Source organism: Pelophylax lessonae, assembly GCF_965119305.1.
Source record: "Pelophylax lessonae genome assembly, chromosome: 12".
Lineage (NCBI taxonomy): Eukaryota > Metazoa > Chordata > Amphibia > Anura > Ranidae > Pelophylax > Pelophylax lessonae.
Window position 1 is genome coordinate 192,263,718 of NC_138779.1, and position 17,578 is coordinate 192,281,295.

General features: G+C 45.3%; 1 protein-coding gene across 1 annotated transcript in view; it reads right to left on the bottom strand.

Annotated features, from left to right (window-relative positions):
- Positions 1 to 17,578, bottom strand: part of CIC (capicua transcriptional repressor) — a 265,107-nt gene that overhangs the window by 45,742 nt on the left and 201,787 nt on the right. The window contains exons 3-6 of the mRNA XM_082273601.1: positions 5,668 to 5,817; positions 5,369 to 5,576; positions 2,662 to 2,791; positions 1,961 to 2,143 (exon numbers count right to left, since the gene is read on the bottom strand). Of these exons, the coding sequence (XP_082129727.1) occupies positions 1,961 to 2,143; positions 2,662 to 2,791; positions 5,369 to 5,576; positions 5,668 to 5,817 (671 nt within the window). The remainder of the gene's footprint in view (positions 1 to 1,960; positions 2,144 to 2,661; positions 2,792 to 5,368; positions 5,577 to 5,667; positions 5,818 to 17,578) is intronic.

Sequence of the window (17,578 nt, forward strand, 5' to 3'; positions counted from 1 at the left end):
CATCTAAAATACATGTTTAAAGGTGACCCTGTCAGAAAGTCATCAAAACTACACAGGCACTACCCTAAAAAAGCAGCTTTATACCTGTAATGTCAGCCTCTTTACTTCAATTAAATTCTGTAGCAGAGCTCTCAGAGACAAAATGATATGACTCCTTGGGCCGATTTGAATAGTGGGGCTCCCCCAGTAGGCTGCAGTGGTTCCTTTTGCTGAATTCAAGACACTGCAGGGCACAGCAGTGACATAGGGGTTGACTGAAGAAACCACAGCAGCCAGCGGTATACATGCTATGTCACACACCCAGAAGCGTGGAATCCGATCAGAAGCCAGAGCTGCTGTTAGAAATCACGGGGCCTTGTACAGCCTACCCAACAGGCCCCCGCCCCCGTACAGCCTACCCAACAGCGCCCCCCCCCTTAGTAAAATTTCTAAAACCATATTTTCGCTACAAATATACAAAAATCAATATTAATAGACAAAAAAACAACATAACATACAAAATTCCAATGAAAGCTAAAACTTTACCGAATTGTGTGGCAATCACGGAAAAACCGCATTACGCAAAGCTTGTCACCTAGAGCCGCAGCTTCTTTGGGCGAGAGGCTTTGTGTGATGTGGTTTGTCACAACCGCCAAGTGTTTCTGTTGCTCGACAATCGCGGCAACACCGCACCGCATTTGAGATGCCATTAAAAATGAATAACAGATAAACATGAGTGTTGTGTTTTGCCACGATTGCAGTGCCATTTGGAATCGCAGCGATACCACCCGTGATCCTGTGAACAGGGCCTTTAAATCAATACTAAAGATCAGTTCCAGAAACTTCCCCTTGTAGTAGTTACAATCAATATATTATATTTTTATACATAAATTCTCAGCTTTGTACCAGTCATTTATAAAGCCGGACACTGGCGGGGTACACATGAACCCACCTTGCTGACATGGTGAAATCAAGTCATGGGTAATAATGGAGGGATGGTCAGATAACAGCAATGGACACTCTTTACGTGTGCTGTGCATTGACCTCCTGTGTGTGTTCCAGCAGCTGCAGTCAGGAGAGAATAAGAGCCGGCAGCGCTGCGGGAGGATCAGTGATAAAGGGACCGAGAAGGGGAGTGATGGGTGCAGTAGTGGGGGAGAAGTGCATATACTGGAAGCAACCGCCCCGTGTCTTTTCCTGCAGCAGAGGAAAGGCAGTGGAAGGGAGAGAAGAAGCCGCTGGGCTTCAGGGGGAGCCACAGGAAGATTAGTTTCAGAAATGAGGCAGTACAGCCGACATTTCTACTCATCAGAACCTGGGCCTGGTACAGGAGGGCTGGCTGTACTGCCGCATTAGTGGACAGGCCAGGAACTTTACTACAGTGAAGTTTTAGCAAAATGAGCCAGTGTACCCCCTTTGAGTTTATATTAAGAGACTGGACGGCTGGTAGGGGATATCTAAACTATGTGGAGGGGTAAAAAAAACAGGGGCTTCTACTACAAACTTTGAGGATGAATTACTCCAAAGCGGTTGCAACTACAGAGGTCAGTAAGGCGATGTAAAAGTTTATTTAAAGCTTGTTAAGAATATGTTAAGGTCAATGGCCTTGTCACAGTTCTACCTTCAAGTATGCAAGTCTCCCCTCCCATCAGCATATAACCACTTTTCTTTGATCCCGTCACTCCCTTTTACTTCCTTATTCCAAACAGCCATCCTGAGAGATGCAGGAACAAAGAAAATGTGGGTATACATAGCTTTCACGTGTCTACATGTTTCGGACATCGCTCGCTATTGTTACTGTCGGTTCATTATGTTTTAAAACTCAAAATCTATTGAAATAGAAATTGTGGGTATTATTGTGCTGAGGAAGAAAGGGAGCGCTATGTCAACTTTTTGCTTTGCACTGCATGGGTGAGGTCAAGGTTTGCTTCACTAGTTTTATCACCCCAGTAAACCCCCTAAATCATGTTCTATCCAGTACCTGAAATGCCAAGTCATGATACTTTTGCTTTTCTTTGGTCCCCAAGGCATACCACCACTCTCCCAGGATCTTGCTGACTGTGCGATTGTCCTGATTCGGATGGCGCTGGTGTACCAGGGCACGGTGACGTTTACTAAAAATCATGAAGGCATTCATGGGACGGCGTATATGATCTTTTTCCCTCTGTTGAGAAAATGCATCAAAATCAGAAAATAAAAAGTTGAAAGCATGGAAAAGAGATCTAGTACTCTGTATCCATTCTGCAACCCCCCCCCCCCCCCTCCAAGAAGATCAAACTGTATGGCCTTGTATGTATGTTAAAAGTAAAACCTAACGATCATCATATTTATGTGGTACAATGGAAACTCAGAATGAAAAAGCAGCGGCACATGCTCTTACACGTGGTTCCAAAATATCCTCTAGGTTATCACTTGACACACACCGCTTTTCAACTTTTGCTATACACAAATGATTACAGGTATGTTTAGCAGTAATGCATTAGCCATGCTAACATATTTTTTTCTTCTTCTAACTAGCCATGTACCATAGACCAATTCATTGAACCTCCCACTTAAATAATTGTCAATAAATATCCAAAAAAAAAAAAAAAAATCATTATTATAACCATCTAAAAACAAGTTGGTGCCCTGTAATGCAAAGTTTGAGCAATAGCTGCAGTATCATAGAACTTCCCAGAATACCTTGTTTGGGCTGCGGCCATCCTTTTCAGAGGACGAGTCTCTTTCCTTTGGAAGTGCACTAAGTGACTGAGTTCGGCGCTTCCCAGCATGCACTTGGAGTGGTATTTCAGAAGGCCCAATAGTAAAGAAACTGAAAGTAAAAAAAAAACAGTAATGAAAGGGCTATGAATCTTAAAAAAAAAAAAAAAAAAATTGTATCCTTCTGTGAAGACACTACCATTGTTACTTATAGATATGATTGCCATGAACAGTAGCAGAACCTTGGGAACTAGCGTTTCCGATGATGGACTCAAGGCAGGGCTCAACAAATCCCTGGCATGCTCTGTGATCGAGGTAACGGGCCAATCACAGCGGCCCTTTACCATGTGATCAGCTGTGTCCCATCCCAGCTGGCCACATGTAAACAAATGCCGGTTTATTGGCATTTCCTTTCCTTAGCGAAGTCACAGGATGAAAAAAGAAAAGCCGATAACTGCCTATCCTATGGCAAGAAACATCTACCCTGATAACCAGGGCACGGAATATCAGGTGAGAGCCTCATCACCGCCCATCAGTGGAGAGCCTCATCACCGTCCAAAGTTAAGGGGGTGAAAGTGCCCTGTAGGTAAGTGCTTAAAATAAACTGGCTCATAACTTTTTTAGCCAACTCCTAGATTCAAAGCAAATTTGTCAAGCCCTGCCTTAAGGAATTCCCATGTAAAAGGGGCTTTATTGGCTGAAAACAGTAACAGAAGGCACTCCACACTACTTATAGGTGGTATTGTAAGTATTACCAAACGAAGTTTGCATAAAGAACACACATACTGTACTAGGGAAAGGGACAGGAAATTTAAAGTGACTCTGTTGCTGGGTTAAAAAAAATAGGTAGCAAAGAAGGAAGAGGGTTTATATTTACCAATCCTCCAGTCTTTGCTATCTTACAGAGTGATAGCTTCTTTAGATTAGACACGCAGGAATGTCATATGCAGACATCCCTCGCTGTGAGCATTCATAGCATCCCCTACTACCAAGTTAGTACAGGACAGTACTGAAGTAGGCAGAAGAAACCATTGCACACTGGCATATGCAAGTGTCTGATACTCTTTTGGGTGTGAAGATTCTTCAGGCAGTGCTTTAAAGCAGTATTAAACCCAAAACCAAAATGTAATATATTGCAACATGCAAATCATTAGATGTGGTGACTGCATTAGTTGTATTCTTTTAGGTTTTTGTCCCTCTGTTTTTATCTCATGGCCCTGCCAGTAACACCTTTCCTGTATTAGAGTGCCTACATTCTGGATGTAGGACCAACAGAAACACCTTTGGACAGCAAAATTGTCAGTCTGGGGGCAGGGTAGTGTGGCCTGGTGACATGCAGTATAGTGCGGAGCACTGCATAAAAAAGCAGCATGTCTGCATTTTTACACAATGCACTGCAACCCACCCACACAGCATAACAGTATGAACAGGAGATATACAAAACAATCATTTTCTATGTAGGACTTCTGTTGATCTATGCAGATCAAAGCAGCTCAATAGAAACTGTGTGAAGGAGCCCCAAAAACTTTGGGGACAGAGAGTGTTTTCTTTGTATGGAAAGATTAATAATTCCTTATTAATATAAGGAAGTGTGTTGACTACCAGCTAATGCTGCTCATAATAAAAGAAGCAGACACAGTCAGCATCCAAAGAAAAAGTGGTTGCTAATGCGAACACCGGCAAACCTGCATGGCCCTCGGTAGAAGACGTAATGACGAAACGCGTCAAAGCGTGAGAACACGGTCTCCTTGGACACGGTGACGCTAAGTATGCTACTCTGGAACTCTCTGTAGGGCGCGAGCTGGAAACGGTGCTTATGTGGGGAGAGTGATACAGCGCACACGGGGTCCTTTAGGAAGCATTCAGGAAGAGAGGAACCCATTCTCAAACTGGTGAGGACTCAGAGAGGAGTATTTCTCTTACCCATACTTTGGCGTTTTAAAGATGTATACAATGTAAGCAGAATGAATTAGGAGGATGGAGTTGGCTGTGATTTGATTAATAAAAGTTTGGAAAGGTATCACACTATTGGATCGCCCCTGTTTTTTCTTCCTGACCACTTGTGACCTACATGTCCTTATGGGGGTGATTGCTAATTCATACTGAGATGTATCAGCAAATAAGGAAAAGGGACATTGGTGCAGTGGGTATCCTAATAAAGGAATTGTCCAGTGGAGTGGATTTGGAGAGAAGTGGAGAAAGTACTTATTTATACAAAGTGTGATTTGCATTAAAATCAGGTGAGTGCCCATTGCCTTAAAAGGGAGCACACGTGGAGTGGTGAAGGAAGACACAGTCGGGTTCGATAGCACCTTATACACACGGATGAGCACCAATGGGATTACCTATATGGACTCTATGTATTAATGCAATGATCATTAAGGACTCTATGCACAGTTCTCTTCTATTTATCTGCATACCTTGAGGGAAATTAAGGACAGTGTGTAATAATAATAACGCACTAGCGCTGCTAAATTTTATTGGATAAGTGTGATTGGATGTACTTTTTTTAATAACATTCTTTTGAGACAGTCAGCATGCTGAGGACTCGGAGTCTGCACTGTCAGGACAGCACACAGTGTGGAGGACAGGAGTGGGCTGACATTACTTGTGGCGCTAGCAAGGTACCCTCACTCTGCAGTCCCTCAGTTATACAAAAAGATAATCTAAAAAGTGTATCCTGACTCACGCATCATCATGGTCACTTTCCGTCTCGCTGTCCACCCTGCGATCTCCTGTAGCGCCCTGCAGGGGGCCCTCTAAGTGCTGTGACTTTCTGGGAGGCTCCTCGTTTGGTAGGGATGGCACCGTTTCAGCGTGAGGGACTCCGCAGCGCTCATCCTCATTGCTCGTCGTGGGCACAGACTCGTGTGCTACAGATGCCGATTCAGGGGGTTCTAAAGAACAGAGAATACACCAAATATTCAAACTGCTCACAAGCATTGGAGGTCATGTAAGTTAAAAAAAAAAAAAAAAAAAAACACTTACCTTTGCCTTGGTTGGCTGCCCCTGGGTGACTGACAGGCTGCTGACCCTCGCTGGGCTGGACGGAAGAGTCAGGCTGACTTGGTGCCAAAAAAGGAACCAGAGAGTGCCAAGGAAACACCGCTACAGACCTCGGCTCCACGTTCGTCCATACTAAAAACAAAGAAAAGAAAATGCGCAATGAGAATTAAAATACTAAAAAAATAAAAAAACAAAAAGGAAAAATCACTAAAAATCTGCATTTATGTTACAGGTTGGAAGAGGCAGGCTTATTTTTTAGGTTAAAAAAATAAATAAAATGCATAGGTGCCCTGAAATGTGCATTGACACAAAGGAATGGAAAAGCTACTCAAAGGGTTAATAGGTCACCTGTCGCGTTTTTCAGTGCCCTACATAACCTCCTGAAACAATAAAAGGAAAAAAAAAGCTTTGTATTATTGCTTTTTATTCTTTTCACTCCAACAGCAACCTCTCCAATGTTTACATGCTGCATGCATGTGAGTGGGAAGACAGGAACAAGAAAGCCCTCTACTATATCAGTGCTACAGACTGCATGAGACTTATGCGGGGTATACACTTTTTTTCTTTTTCAGCTAGCAGATCCCCACAAACACAAATGATGTATAATGCAGGGATCTCACCCGCCATGTTACAGTATTCCCCAGCCAGAATAAAGAGATCGCTGCTTGCAGCCATTGGCTGCAAGCGCTGATTAAATGCGGATTTACCAGCATGACCGTTTGACAGAAGCCAGTCATTAGACCGGATTCTTTTGTACATTGGCCGTACAAATGGACCAAAAGCCAGCTGGTCAGTGTACAGGGATCCTCAAACTACGGCCCTCCAGCTGTTGCGGAACTACACATCCCATGAGGCACTCTGACATTCACAGAAATGACTAGGCATGATGGGAATTGTAGATCCTGAACAGCTGGAGGGCCGTAGTTTGAAGACCCCTGGTGTATAACATGCTTTACAGTATAATACATTGTAGCACCGATATATAGGTTTGAAAACAAGCTAGTATAGGCCAAAACTTCTTTAACTCCTTTACAACCGCCCAACACATGTGTGAAGGCAAAAGGATGAGCTCTAACGCCAACATGCCGCACATATGCGTCACTGGACGGCCAATGTTTATGTGGCGACATTTCCCTCCCAGCACAACGACCAAGCTGTCCTATCTCGATCTAGACTAAGAGCCCATTCAGACTAGCGCTACTTGTCAGGCGACTTGTCAGCCTGACAAGTCGCGGTCGGTCGCGGTCCATTGAGTAGTACAGGAGCCGTTCTAATAGGAGCGACACAAGTCGCTCCGACTTAGAAAAAGGGTCCTGTACTACTTTGTGGCGACCTCAGAGCGACTTGCATAGACTTCCATTATGTGAAGTCCCTGCAAGTCGATCCGAAGTCGTGGTGCATGGGACTGACAAGTCGCCTCCCCAAGTTGTGCAGAGTCGTGTCGCGCTAGTCTGAATGGGCGTTACATAGTTACATAGTTAGTGAGGTTGAAAAAAGACATCAGTCCATCCAGTTCAAGCTATGATGTGTGTGTGTGTTTGCTATTAACCGTACATTGTATACCCCTGTATGTTGTGGTCTTTAAGGTGTCCATCTAATAGTTTTTTGAAACTATCAATGCTCCCTGCTGATACGACTGCTTGTGGAAGAGAATTCCACATCCTTACTGCTCTTACAGTGAAGAACCCCTTACGCACTTTAAGGTTAAACCGCGTTTCCTCAAGTTTTAGTGAGTGGCCACGTGTCTTATTGTATCTCCTCTCTCTGAATAGTTTGTTCCTTATGCTCGGGTCTAAAGCCTCATACACACTATAAGAAAATCGGGCGAACATTGTCGTCCAAAGAATTTTCGTATGATTTTCGTAGAGTGTGTACACAACTTTCTACAGATGATTCAGAATTTTCTTACGAAAATTCTCGAAGGGACAAACTTCAACATTTTTCTCGTACGGAAAAAAACAAACTATTTTTGTTTAATGTGCACCGTTTTCGTACGTTTTGGTACAACAAAAAAATCAGAAAAGACTGCGCATGATCAGAAACAATAAAAAAAAAAAACTTTTGTCGTACGAGAATTTTCGTACAAATTTTTGTACGAAAATTCTTTCATCGTTTCCGATTTGCTGTCAAACAACGAGGAAAATGGGACAATCGTTGGCCCGATTTTCTTTTAGTGTGTACCCCACTTAAGACATATGTGAAGGTAAAAGGGTGAGCTGTAGCGCCAACATGCCGCACATATGCATCACTGGACGGCCAATGTTTATGTGCCAAGATTGCCCTCCCAGCACAACAACCAAGCTGTTAGATCTCGATCCAGACTAAAGCCTCGTACACACTAAGAAAATCGGGCAAACATTTTCATCCAAAGAATTTTCGTACGATTTTCGTACAGTGTGTACAGAACTTTCTACAGACGATTCAGAATTTTCGTACGAAAATTCTCAAAGGGACAAACTCCAAAATTTTTCTCATACGGGAAAAAACGAACAATTTTCGTTTAATGTGTACAGTTTTCGTACGATTTATGTACAAGAAAAATCAGAAAAGAAAGACTGCGCATTATCAGAAACAATAAACAATAAAAAAAGCCTTTGTCCTACGAGAATTTTCGTACAAATTTTCGTAAGTAAATTCTTTCATCGGTTTCCGATTTGCTGTGAAACGAGAAAAAAAAAAAAAAAATCATTTACCCGATTTGTACCCCACTTAAGGCCTTTTTTTCCTGAGCTAAAATACAACCCATTCATTGTAATGTGGCCGTGCACACTGGCGCGTAAATGAGCGCTGCGCATTCTTCAGTAAGAACAAAATAGAAAAATCTGCATTTTTGGACAGTAATTTACGCCTAATGCGAACAAATCAACGCATACAAACATACTGTTGAAAAATGCTAATTTGCATATTTTACAAGACCGCGAGAACACATTTGCGCGAAAAGGCGCAAATTTGCGCAAACGCACGCAAATGTCAATAAGACAAATACGCCTGAAATAAGAGATGCTCAAACAGGAGTATCATGTGTAAGAGGCCTATAGATCAGTAGCTGGGGAGGAGGGGAACCAGCTTCTGATCAAGTGACCATTGTGCTGGTGGCCACATGATCAACCCGTAGGCATTCAGAACTATTTAAAGGGACACTGGGGTGGGTGGGAAGAGGTTAGCAAGAATCGACAGATTTTATTTATTTAGATACAAAAAAGGGTTTCTATGCAGTGTGTGAAAAGCCGGGCTCCTTACATCAAAGCATGATACATGCAGCCATTACAGCTTTATGGATCACACATAAATCACTGTCAAAATCTGATGATTTAGAACAAGCGGGTACAATTGTGATGGTCACGTCAACAAATACATTCAAGCAAAATATAAAGGCCCCATTCAGATCTATGTGTGCACAGACGTGCATTTTTTGTTGTTTGCTGTCAGGGCTGCTGTTACAAATCATGGGGCCCCGTACAGCTTACCTGACAGGGCCCCCCTTTCCGGGTCGAAAGTGACAGGACAGATTTATCAATCCCTTTCTCTGTAGCCTCAGCTGCACAGATTAATGAATAGGAAGTGCTCTGAGGTTTCCTGCTCATTCACCAGCTGAAGCATAGTAAACACAGTTTACTATGCATCAGTGACAAATAGACACAGGAGTGACTGGTACTGATCTCTCATTGTTCATTCAGAAATGGAAAGGACCAGTAAATTACATATTTTCCTACCCCTTCCCCAGCTCTCTATCCTGAAACAACCCCCTGTGTGCCCACAGCAGAGAGAAGAGGCGGGAATCCGACATCACTGCGAGGGGAGGGGCCCTGGACAGCAGATGGAGGGGGTGCATGTGCTAGAACCAATCCCCCTTCAGTGAAGCTGGTGGGAATAAAAAGTGGGGAAGCTGGCAGCGCTGCAAGGGGAGGCAGAAGAAGAGGATCAGTGTCTGCAATAAGACAGTACAGCTGGACCCTCCTGCTCAGTAGGTGCCCGGGCCCCCCTTTTGAACTGATGGGGTCCGGGCCCAGTACAGGAGGGCTGGCTGTACTGCCTTATCAGCAGCCCTGTTTGCAGCACTGGACAGGTGCGTTGTCATGTGTCGATATGCGTTTCCTTTGTGCCCTCACGTGTGCTGACGTACATTTCCATTGGTCTTTTAAAGTATTTGGAGTGGAAAGCGTTAGCCACCGACCAAAGATTTTTAATATGTTGCCCACGCACCAAAACGCATGTTACATGCATTGCTATTGACTTCCATGGTTCTCCCAACACCCGAACGTGTCATATTTTGACATGGAAACTGACACTATCTTCATTATGGGCAACCAAAACCCATGCACTGTAGTGCATCAGAACGTGTGCATTTTATCATATATCTGCACCAAGCTTTCCTTTAACTTCCCTATCTAATAGGTAACCAGTAACTTTCTAGTATACAACTATACACAGCACTGCTATTGCAAGGAAAAGACCAATTTATCTATTCATTGGAGAGAAATGAAATGCAGTAATGGCAGCAGCCAGATGTGAGCTGTGATTGGCTACTAGGGATTGCGGACAAATTTTACAACGCTGCACAGAGTGTTTTCTGGCCAACAAAGGTTAGGACCCCGTTCACACCGAGCCACTTTCTGCTTGCTGAACAAGAAAAATCCCATTCATTTCAGGGCCCCTGTTCACATCTGAGCGTTCTGCCGTGTGAAGCAACACTTGTGGCTCCATTCACACCTAAGCGTATCGATTTACTTGCCCCCCCATCCCCAAAATCTATACCAGACCCTTATATGAGCATGCAGCCCGGCAGGCCAGGAAGGGGGAAGCAAGTGCCCCTCCCCCTCCTGAAACATACCACATGCCCCTCATCATGGGGAGGGGGGGATTCCTTTGCATTTTAGGTAGAAGTTTGTTGAACTCCGTGTGCTAATAAGGCCACCCACAGCTCCAAGTCCCGCCTATTCATCAAAATTAGCCCCCCATAAAAAGCACCTTGTCCCCATAGGGCCTCTTTCCCACAACCCTGGCCCGGTGGTTGTTGAGGTGCAGGGGGGGACTTATCTGTATCATCATGATTGATGTGGAACTTACTTCGGGAATTTTTTTTTTGCCCTTTTTTTTAATAAAAGACTAGTCAGACTTTTCTCTCTGTTTTTATTTACTTTGGCCATTTTTTTTGTGAATGAGTAGGGGTACAGACTCATTTAGATGAGGGGGTCTGGGTGGGATCTGGGGGATTTTCAGATTGCGATAGTCGGCCCCCCCGGCATCCCCACAACCACGGGGCCAGGGTGGTCATCAACATAGGGACAAGGTGCTTTTTGGATGGGGGGGGGGGGGGGGGCATCAAGTGGTGGTTGGCCTTATTGGCACACTCAGCTTAACAAACTTCCATCTAAAAAGCAAAGGAGCTGGGGGGGGGAATTAAATAGTGACTGCAGCTAATCATTTGCATTCACCATTTGGGTATTCCAACAGCAGCAGCCAGAATACTGAAATTCTGAACGGCCAGAAGTGGCGGAGAAGGTTTCCAGTGTGGATGGTGGAATTCTAATAAAATCTTTATGTGTATGGCTGACCTCGTGCATTATGGTGCCATTCATAAACCGAATGCCACAACAAACCAAATTCCACAACATTACCGCAACCCACTGTGTGCAAAAGTGTGATTCGCTTCTCAATGTCGGAGTTAAATAATGCTCTACATCTCTTACATTACATGCAGACTTCCCCAGATTGGATGCCTATAAAACTGCTGCAAGTACAGAGAAATACCTGTTGACAGGGCTGCTGATAAGGCAGTACAGCCAGCCTTCCTATACTGGGCCCGGGCCCCATCAGTTCAAAGGGGGGCCTGATGAGCAGGAGGGGCAGCTGTACTGCCTTACTGCAGACACTGATCCTCTTCTGCCTGCAGCGCTGCCGGTTTCTCCTCCACTCCTTCCCTACAGCTGTGCTGCAGGGGGATCATTTGGAGCATCTGCTCCCCCATCCCCCCATTTTCCAGGACCCCCTTTTCCCTGTAGTGTTGCTGGCTTCCCTCCTCTCCCACCAGCAGCTGCTTGAGGCACACAAGAGGATGTTTCAAGATGGAGAGCTGGCAAAGGGGGTCGGTATGTATGTGTCATATAATCAGCGGCGGCTGGTGCTCCATGGGCCGGGGGCACCACAACCCCCCCCCCCCCCGACCACACCAGCTCCAGCCCGCACTGTCCCCCACCAACTCCGGCCCACACTGTCCCCCCGTCCCCCACCAGCTCCAGCCCGCACTGTCCCCCACCAACTCCAGCCCGCACTGTTTCAACCCCCCCCCCCCACTTCCATCCCCCGGTTGCCGGTCCCCCACCAGCTCAAGCCCCCACTGCCCTTCTCACTCACCCTCCACTCCTTGGCCAATAGCATGGCTTTTCCTTTCGGCCATCGGGAAACGGGTTTTAGGACCCACTTCCCGATTGTCCAGGAGGAGAATCGGTGTGGCAAAAGGGAATATTCAGTCGCTATTGTCACACAACTGGGTGGGCTCGGGGCGCAGTGCTTTTTTGAAGCCTATTAGGGCCTCTGGCTCTAATTACGTGCTTCAAAATGCATGTAGATTAGGGGGCCGGACGCATGGATGGGGGGGCGGCGCCCCTGCGCCCCCAATGCACCAGCCGCCACTGCATATAATTATGATTTTAGTGCATATTTAGCAAAAATATAATTTGGTATTTTATGGGGGGGGGGTGAGAGGGGGTAAGCAGTATGGGGCCCTGTGATATCTAACCGCAGCCCTGCCTGCTGATTCGCCAATACTCCAGTGGGTTACTAAATTCCTGTTTGGGCCGACATCACTACGCATTTTCTGCACTAAAATCTCATGCGGTGTCATCGGTCCTGTCCAATGCTTCACTGCTGGACTACAGAGCGTCCTCCTCTCCATTCTCCGCACTCCCTCCCCTCCCTCACAAGCTGTCTGCTATTTGTCCCCCTCCGCTGCTTTACATGCTGTAAAATGGTTTACCGGAGTTGGTAACAAACAAGAGCATTATTTTTACACAAGCAGGAAATCTAATTATTAATTTACCAGCAGAGGGGGACAAATAGACGGCAGATTGTGTGGGAGGGAGGGAGTGCAGAGGATGTAAGCGGACCTTCGCTCAGAATAAACATTTAGCATCATTCAAATCTTCCCCCACACACCTTTGCAGGTATTTTTATTTTTTTTAGAGGGTGAAGTCCCATTTTTACTGATGCCCACCGTACTTCCTCATTGCTTGCCTAGGCGAGAATTAGGATTATGTAGCCCTCTACCCATCCACAGCCTCCAGGTAGGCATCACACATCCCAGGAGGATTTAGGACAGCCTCCTTGACATCCGTTAATCTTGTGCATGCGCAGCGGGACTTCAGCAGGGAGGCTGATGTGAGAGATTAGTTAGTCCTGGTTCACATGTGTGCGATGAGACATCGTTGGGTGACAATCACGGGAAAATTGTGCCATGATCGGGGTGCCATTGAAAGTGACAGGGATCGCAAGCGCGTCCCGCGATTTACGCCGCTTTGTGATCGCTGGCAGAATCGCGGTGATTCAGGACTTCTACATGTGAACAGAGACTAAGCCCTCATTCACATTGAGTCCCGATTCACAATATAGCGATGTCAGACATCGCATGTGATTCGGAGCGCACTGCTCTGAAAATCACATGCGAGATCTGTGTGATGCAAATTCAGCCATACAGATTGCATGGCTGAATTTGCATCGCATTCGGACAATTAGGAAACTTAGATTATAAGCAATTAGGGAACTTAGATTGTAAGCTCCTTGAGGGCAGGGACTGATGTGAATGTGCAATGTATATGTAAAGTAAAATTGACAGCGCTATACAAGTACCTGAAATAATAATAATAATATTAATAATAATAACAACGCACACATGACCCTTTTTTGGGTCCGCACCAGAATTGGATCACATAGGTAGTCACACCAATGCGATCCCATTCATGTCCGAACTGACAGTTCCCACTGCGATATGCAAACTGATCTGGGGGTGTCGTTAACTTTCTATCAACACCCCCAGCGATTCACGTATTGCAGTGTGAACTGCCTGCGAGTTGAATGCGATGCGGGAACTCACAGTGGATTTGCCAGGTTCCCGCATCGCATATATGTGAACCGACACTCAAGCTGGCCATATATTATACCATTTTCTTGTTCAATTTCCTTTAGATTTAACCTTTAACTAAGTAGTTCAAGGGCCGGCCTGATTGCATACTAATTGAAAGCGTTTAGGTTTGACCGCATTTAAATGGTTTTGGTAAATCTAAAAAAGGTAAGTTGCATGGCCAGCCCAACACTGAACCAGGTGCTAAATGCAAGATGGCGGTGCTCGTGGGGGGGGGGGGGGGGGGGGCGGCGGCCCAGCAGCAAAGACATTGTGTGCGAGAAGGAAGACTGTGCTCGATTTCATGGACTGGTAAGGGTTTTTTTTTTTTTTTAAGGTGCTACAGAACATGTAGCTGCTGACTTCGAATCCTTTCACACAGGCCTTCCGCCCAGCAGACTCAGTTTTGCTTTGCGGGGATCAATCTGCCGATCCCTGCTGAGCAGGCGGATGACAGGTCCGTCTACGCTTACTTTGCAGAGACAGACCTGTCAGATCACCACTTGGCTTTCACTGCTTCTGGCGGGAGAGTTCAAGCAGGATCGAACTTGTGTCCGAACCCAACTGAGCTCATCGCCAGTTGTCACCTCAAACAGGAAGTCTCAGGACAGGAGCTCAGATGATTAAAGGCAGATCAATGGCAGACTACAATATAAGACTGGCACTAATAAAACTCAAAGCCTCAGGAGGTACTGCACATAAAGAAGTGTTAAAGAGGAAGTAAACCCTCCTCAGGAAGTTGTACCTATAGGTAAGCCTATATTAAGGCTTACCTATAGGTACTGTAAATATCTCCTAAACATGTACCGTTTAGGAGATATTTACCTTTAATGCAGCCAGTGACGTCACTGGCGCATGCGCTCTGAAGGAACGGCAGATCGTGCCGTTCCTTCAGAGCCCCGTGCCGTGACCGTCGGCTCCCGCGCGCGTGCGCGGGAGTGACGTCACCGCGGCTCCGGCCAATCAGATGGCCGGATGCCGCGATCCCGGAAGACGGGCGACTATACATGTCGCCCGTCATACAGGTAAGCGGACGGCACGGCGGGGGCTCGTTCTAAGGTAAGTATTTCATAATGAGCTAGTATGCGATGCATACTAGCTCATTATGGGTTTCTCTTTCAGGATTTAAAGAAGAGAAAACAAAAATTCTCGGTGTACAACCTCTTTAATACTAGCAATCAAGACATCATTTGCTGTTTAGGTATAGAGACAATTGAGTACTGTCCGTGATACTTTTTTATTTGCACGAACATAAAATTTTTCAGGACAAGCTTTCGGGGTATGTCCCCTTCTTCAAGGTCCAAGCAGTACTCAGCAGTACTTGAGTACTGCTTGGATCTTGAAGAAGGGGACATACCCCGAAAGCTTGTCATGAAAAATTTTATGTTCGTGCAAATAAAAAAAGTATCACGGACAGTACTCAATTGTCTCTGTCGCAAGTGCACTAATACGGCTACAATGACCTCAAGCTGTTTAGGTATAAAAAGAAAATTAAAAAAAAAAAACACACACACACACACCACATCTGACTGGTAAGGCTTTCCACTAGGTTTTGTATATAGGGCTCAATGCATCAGTTGCAGGCTGGCGTGCAGCCCAGCGCGATGCTCTGCGGTGCAGGGAGTTCACAGCTCGGCCTGTATGCACACTCAGGAAGGTCTCCTTTGTTCAGGTTCCTGTTTTTACAGACTGGCTGTGACCTTCCGTAAAAACTCAGAGTGGCCACTGACACAATGAGAGTGAGGACAGATGAGGAGAGGGCAAAACGAGAGGAGAAGAGAGGAGAGGGCAAAACGAGAGGAGAAGAGAGGAGAGGGCAAAACGAGAGGAGAAGAGAGGAGAGGGCAAAACGAGAGGAGAAGAGAGGAGAGGGCAAAACGAGAGGAGAAGAGAGGAGAGGACAAAACGAGAGGAGAAGAGAAGAGAGGACAAACGAGAGGAGAAGAGAAGAGAAGAGAGGACAAACGAGAGGAGAAGAGAAGAGAGGACAAACGAGAGGAGAAGAGAAGAGAGGACAAACGAGAGGAGAAGAGAAGAGAGGACAAACGAGAGGAGAAGAGAAGAGAGGACAAACGAGAGGAGAAGAGAAGAGAGGACAAACGAGAGGAGAAGAGAAGAGAGGACAAACGAGAGGAGAAGAGAAGAGAGGACAAACGAGAGGAGAAGAGAAGAGAGGACAAACGAGAGGAGAAGAGAAGAGAGGACAAACGAGAGGAGAAGAGAAGAGAGGACAAACGAGAGGAGAAGAGAGGACAAACGAGAGGAGAAGAGAGGACAAACGAGAGGAGAAGAGAGGACAAACGAGAGGAGAAGAGCGGAGAGGTGGTGGAGGAAAGGGAGGGAGGAGAGCGTGAGGGCCAGACATGAAGTATACATGAGGCCCATTTAAATAAAGGCAGAACCTCCAAGGAACACCTTTTTCAAGATCCATCTTCTTCATATAAACATCAGACATCAAAAGCAGTCATAAAATTCCTTAAAGGTCAAATTGCTGAACATCCCCCCCCCCCCCTCAAGTAAAGGGCCACTTTGTCAGGCTAATGACAGTCCATATTAATGGGCTTTGGGCTTGTCTCAATGAGATCATTCAGAATTCATTGATAGGTGCAGCTGACCTCCTGACCTGCTCCTAGAAGGTTCTGCATGCCTACAAGAATGCAAAACCCATTGAAAGCAAACAAAAGTCCTACAACACAGGCCGTAAAGATGCCTACACACCAGAGGAGGTCCACTGGAACTGTAGGTAAAAATGGGCAAAGATTTTAGGTCAGTGTTCTTCAAGATCCACATAGCTGGAACCCAATAATAGTTTTGCTATTAACGGACCGCTGTCATTACCTGTCATACTGTATCAAAGTCCTATACCATGTTTTCTTTTATATTGCTCATACCACCTAACTTTCTCCTCTTCTGAAATGAAAGCTGAAGTGTAAACTACATTAAAGCGGATCTACACTGCATCTGAGCACCACAAACCAAAAAAACATTTAATTCATTTTTAATATTCAAAGCAAACTCCCCAATCCATCCATGTCTCCATGCTTTATTCTATTGAGAAATCCCTTTGAAAAACACCCCACTAGCATTTCTGACCATGGCCATCTTGAGTAAGGGCAAATTATTTATGGAGCATTTATAGTGCCTTGAAAAAGTATTCACACCCCTTGAAATTGATAGACCAACACAAAGTGGCACATAATTGTGAAGTAGAAGTAGAAGGAAAATGATAAATGGTTTTCAAAACGTATATGTGAAAAGTGTGGCGTGCATTCAATACTTTGTAGAACCGCCTTTCACTGCAATTACAGCTGCAAGTCTTTTTGGGGATGTCTCTACCAGCTTTGCACATCTAGAGAGGGACATTTTTGCCCATTCTTCTTTTCAAAATAGCTCAAGTTCTGTCAGATTGGATGGAGAGCGTCTGAACAGCAATTCCAGTCTTGCCACAGATTCTCAATTGGATTTAGGTCTAGACATTGACTGGGCCATTCTAACACATGAATATGCTTTGATCTAAACCATTCCATTGTAGCTCTGGCTGTATGTTTAGGGTCGTTGTCCTGCTGGAAGGTGAACCTCCACCCCAGTCTCAAGTCTTTTGCAGACTCTAACAGGTTTTCTTCTAAAGCCCCGTACACACACGCAGATCGTCGTCATACAAATGTTCGTCTTTTCTCCCCGGGATGTCGGTGTCTGTTGAAAAGTGCAAAGACAGCACAAGGACAGCACAAGAATTTTGTCTGCAGACTTCAGCTGACTGCAGAAGTGATGTCATGT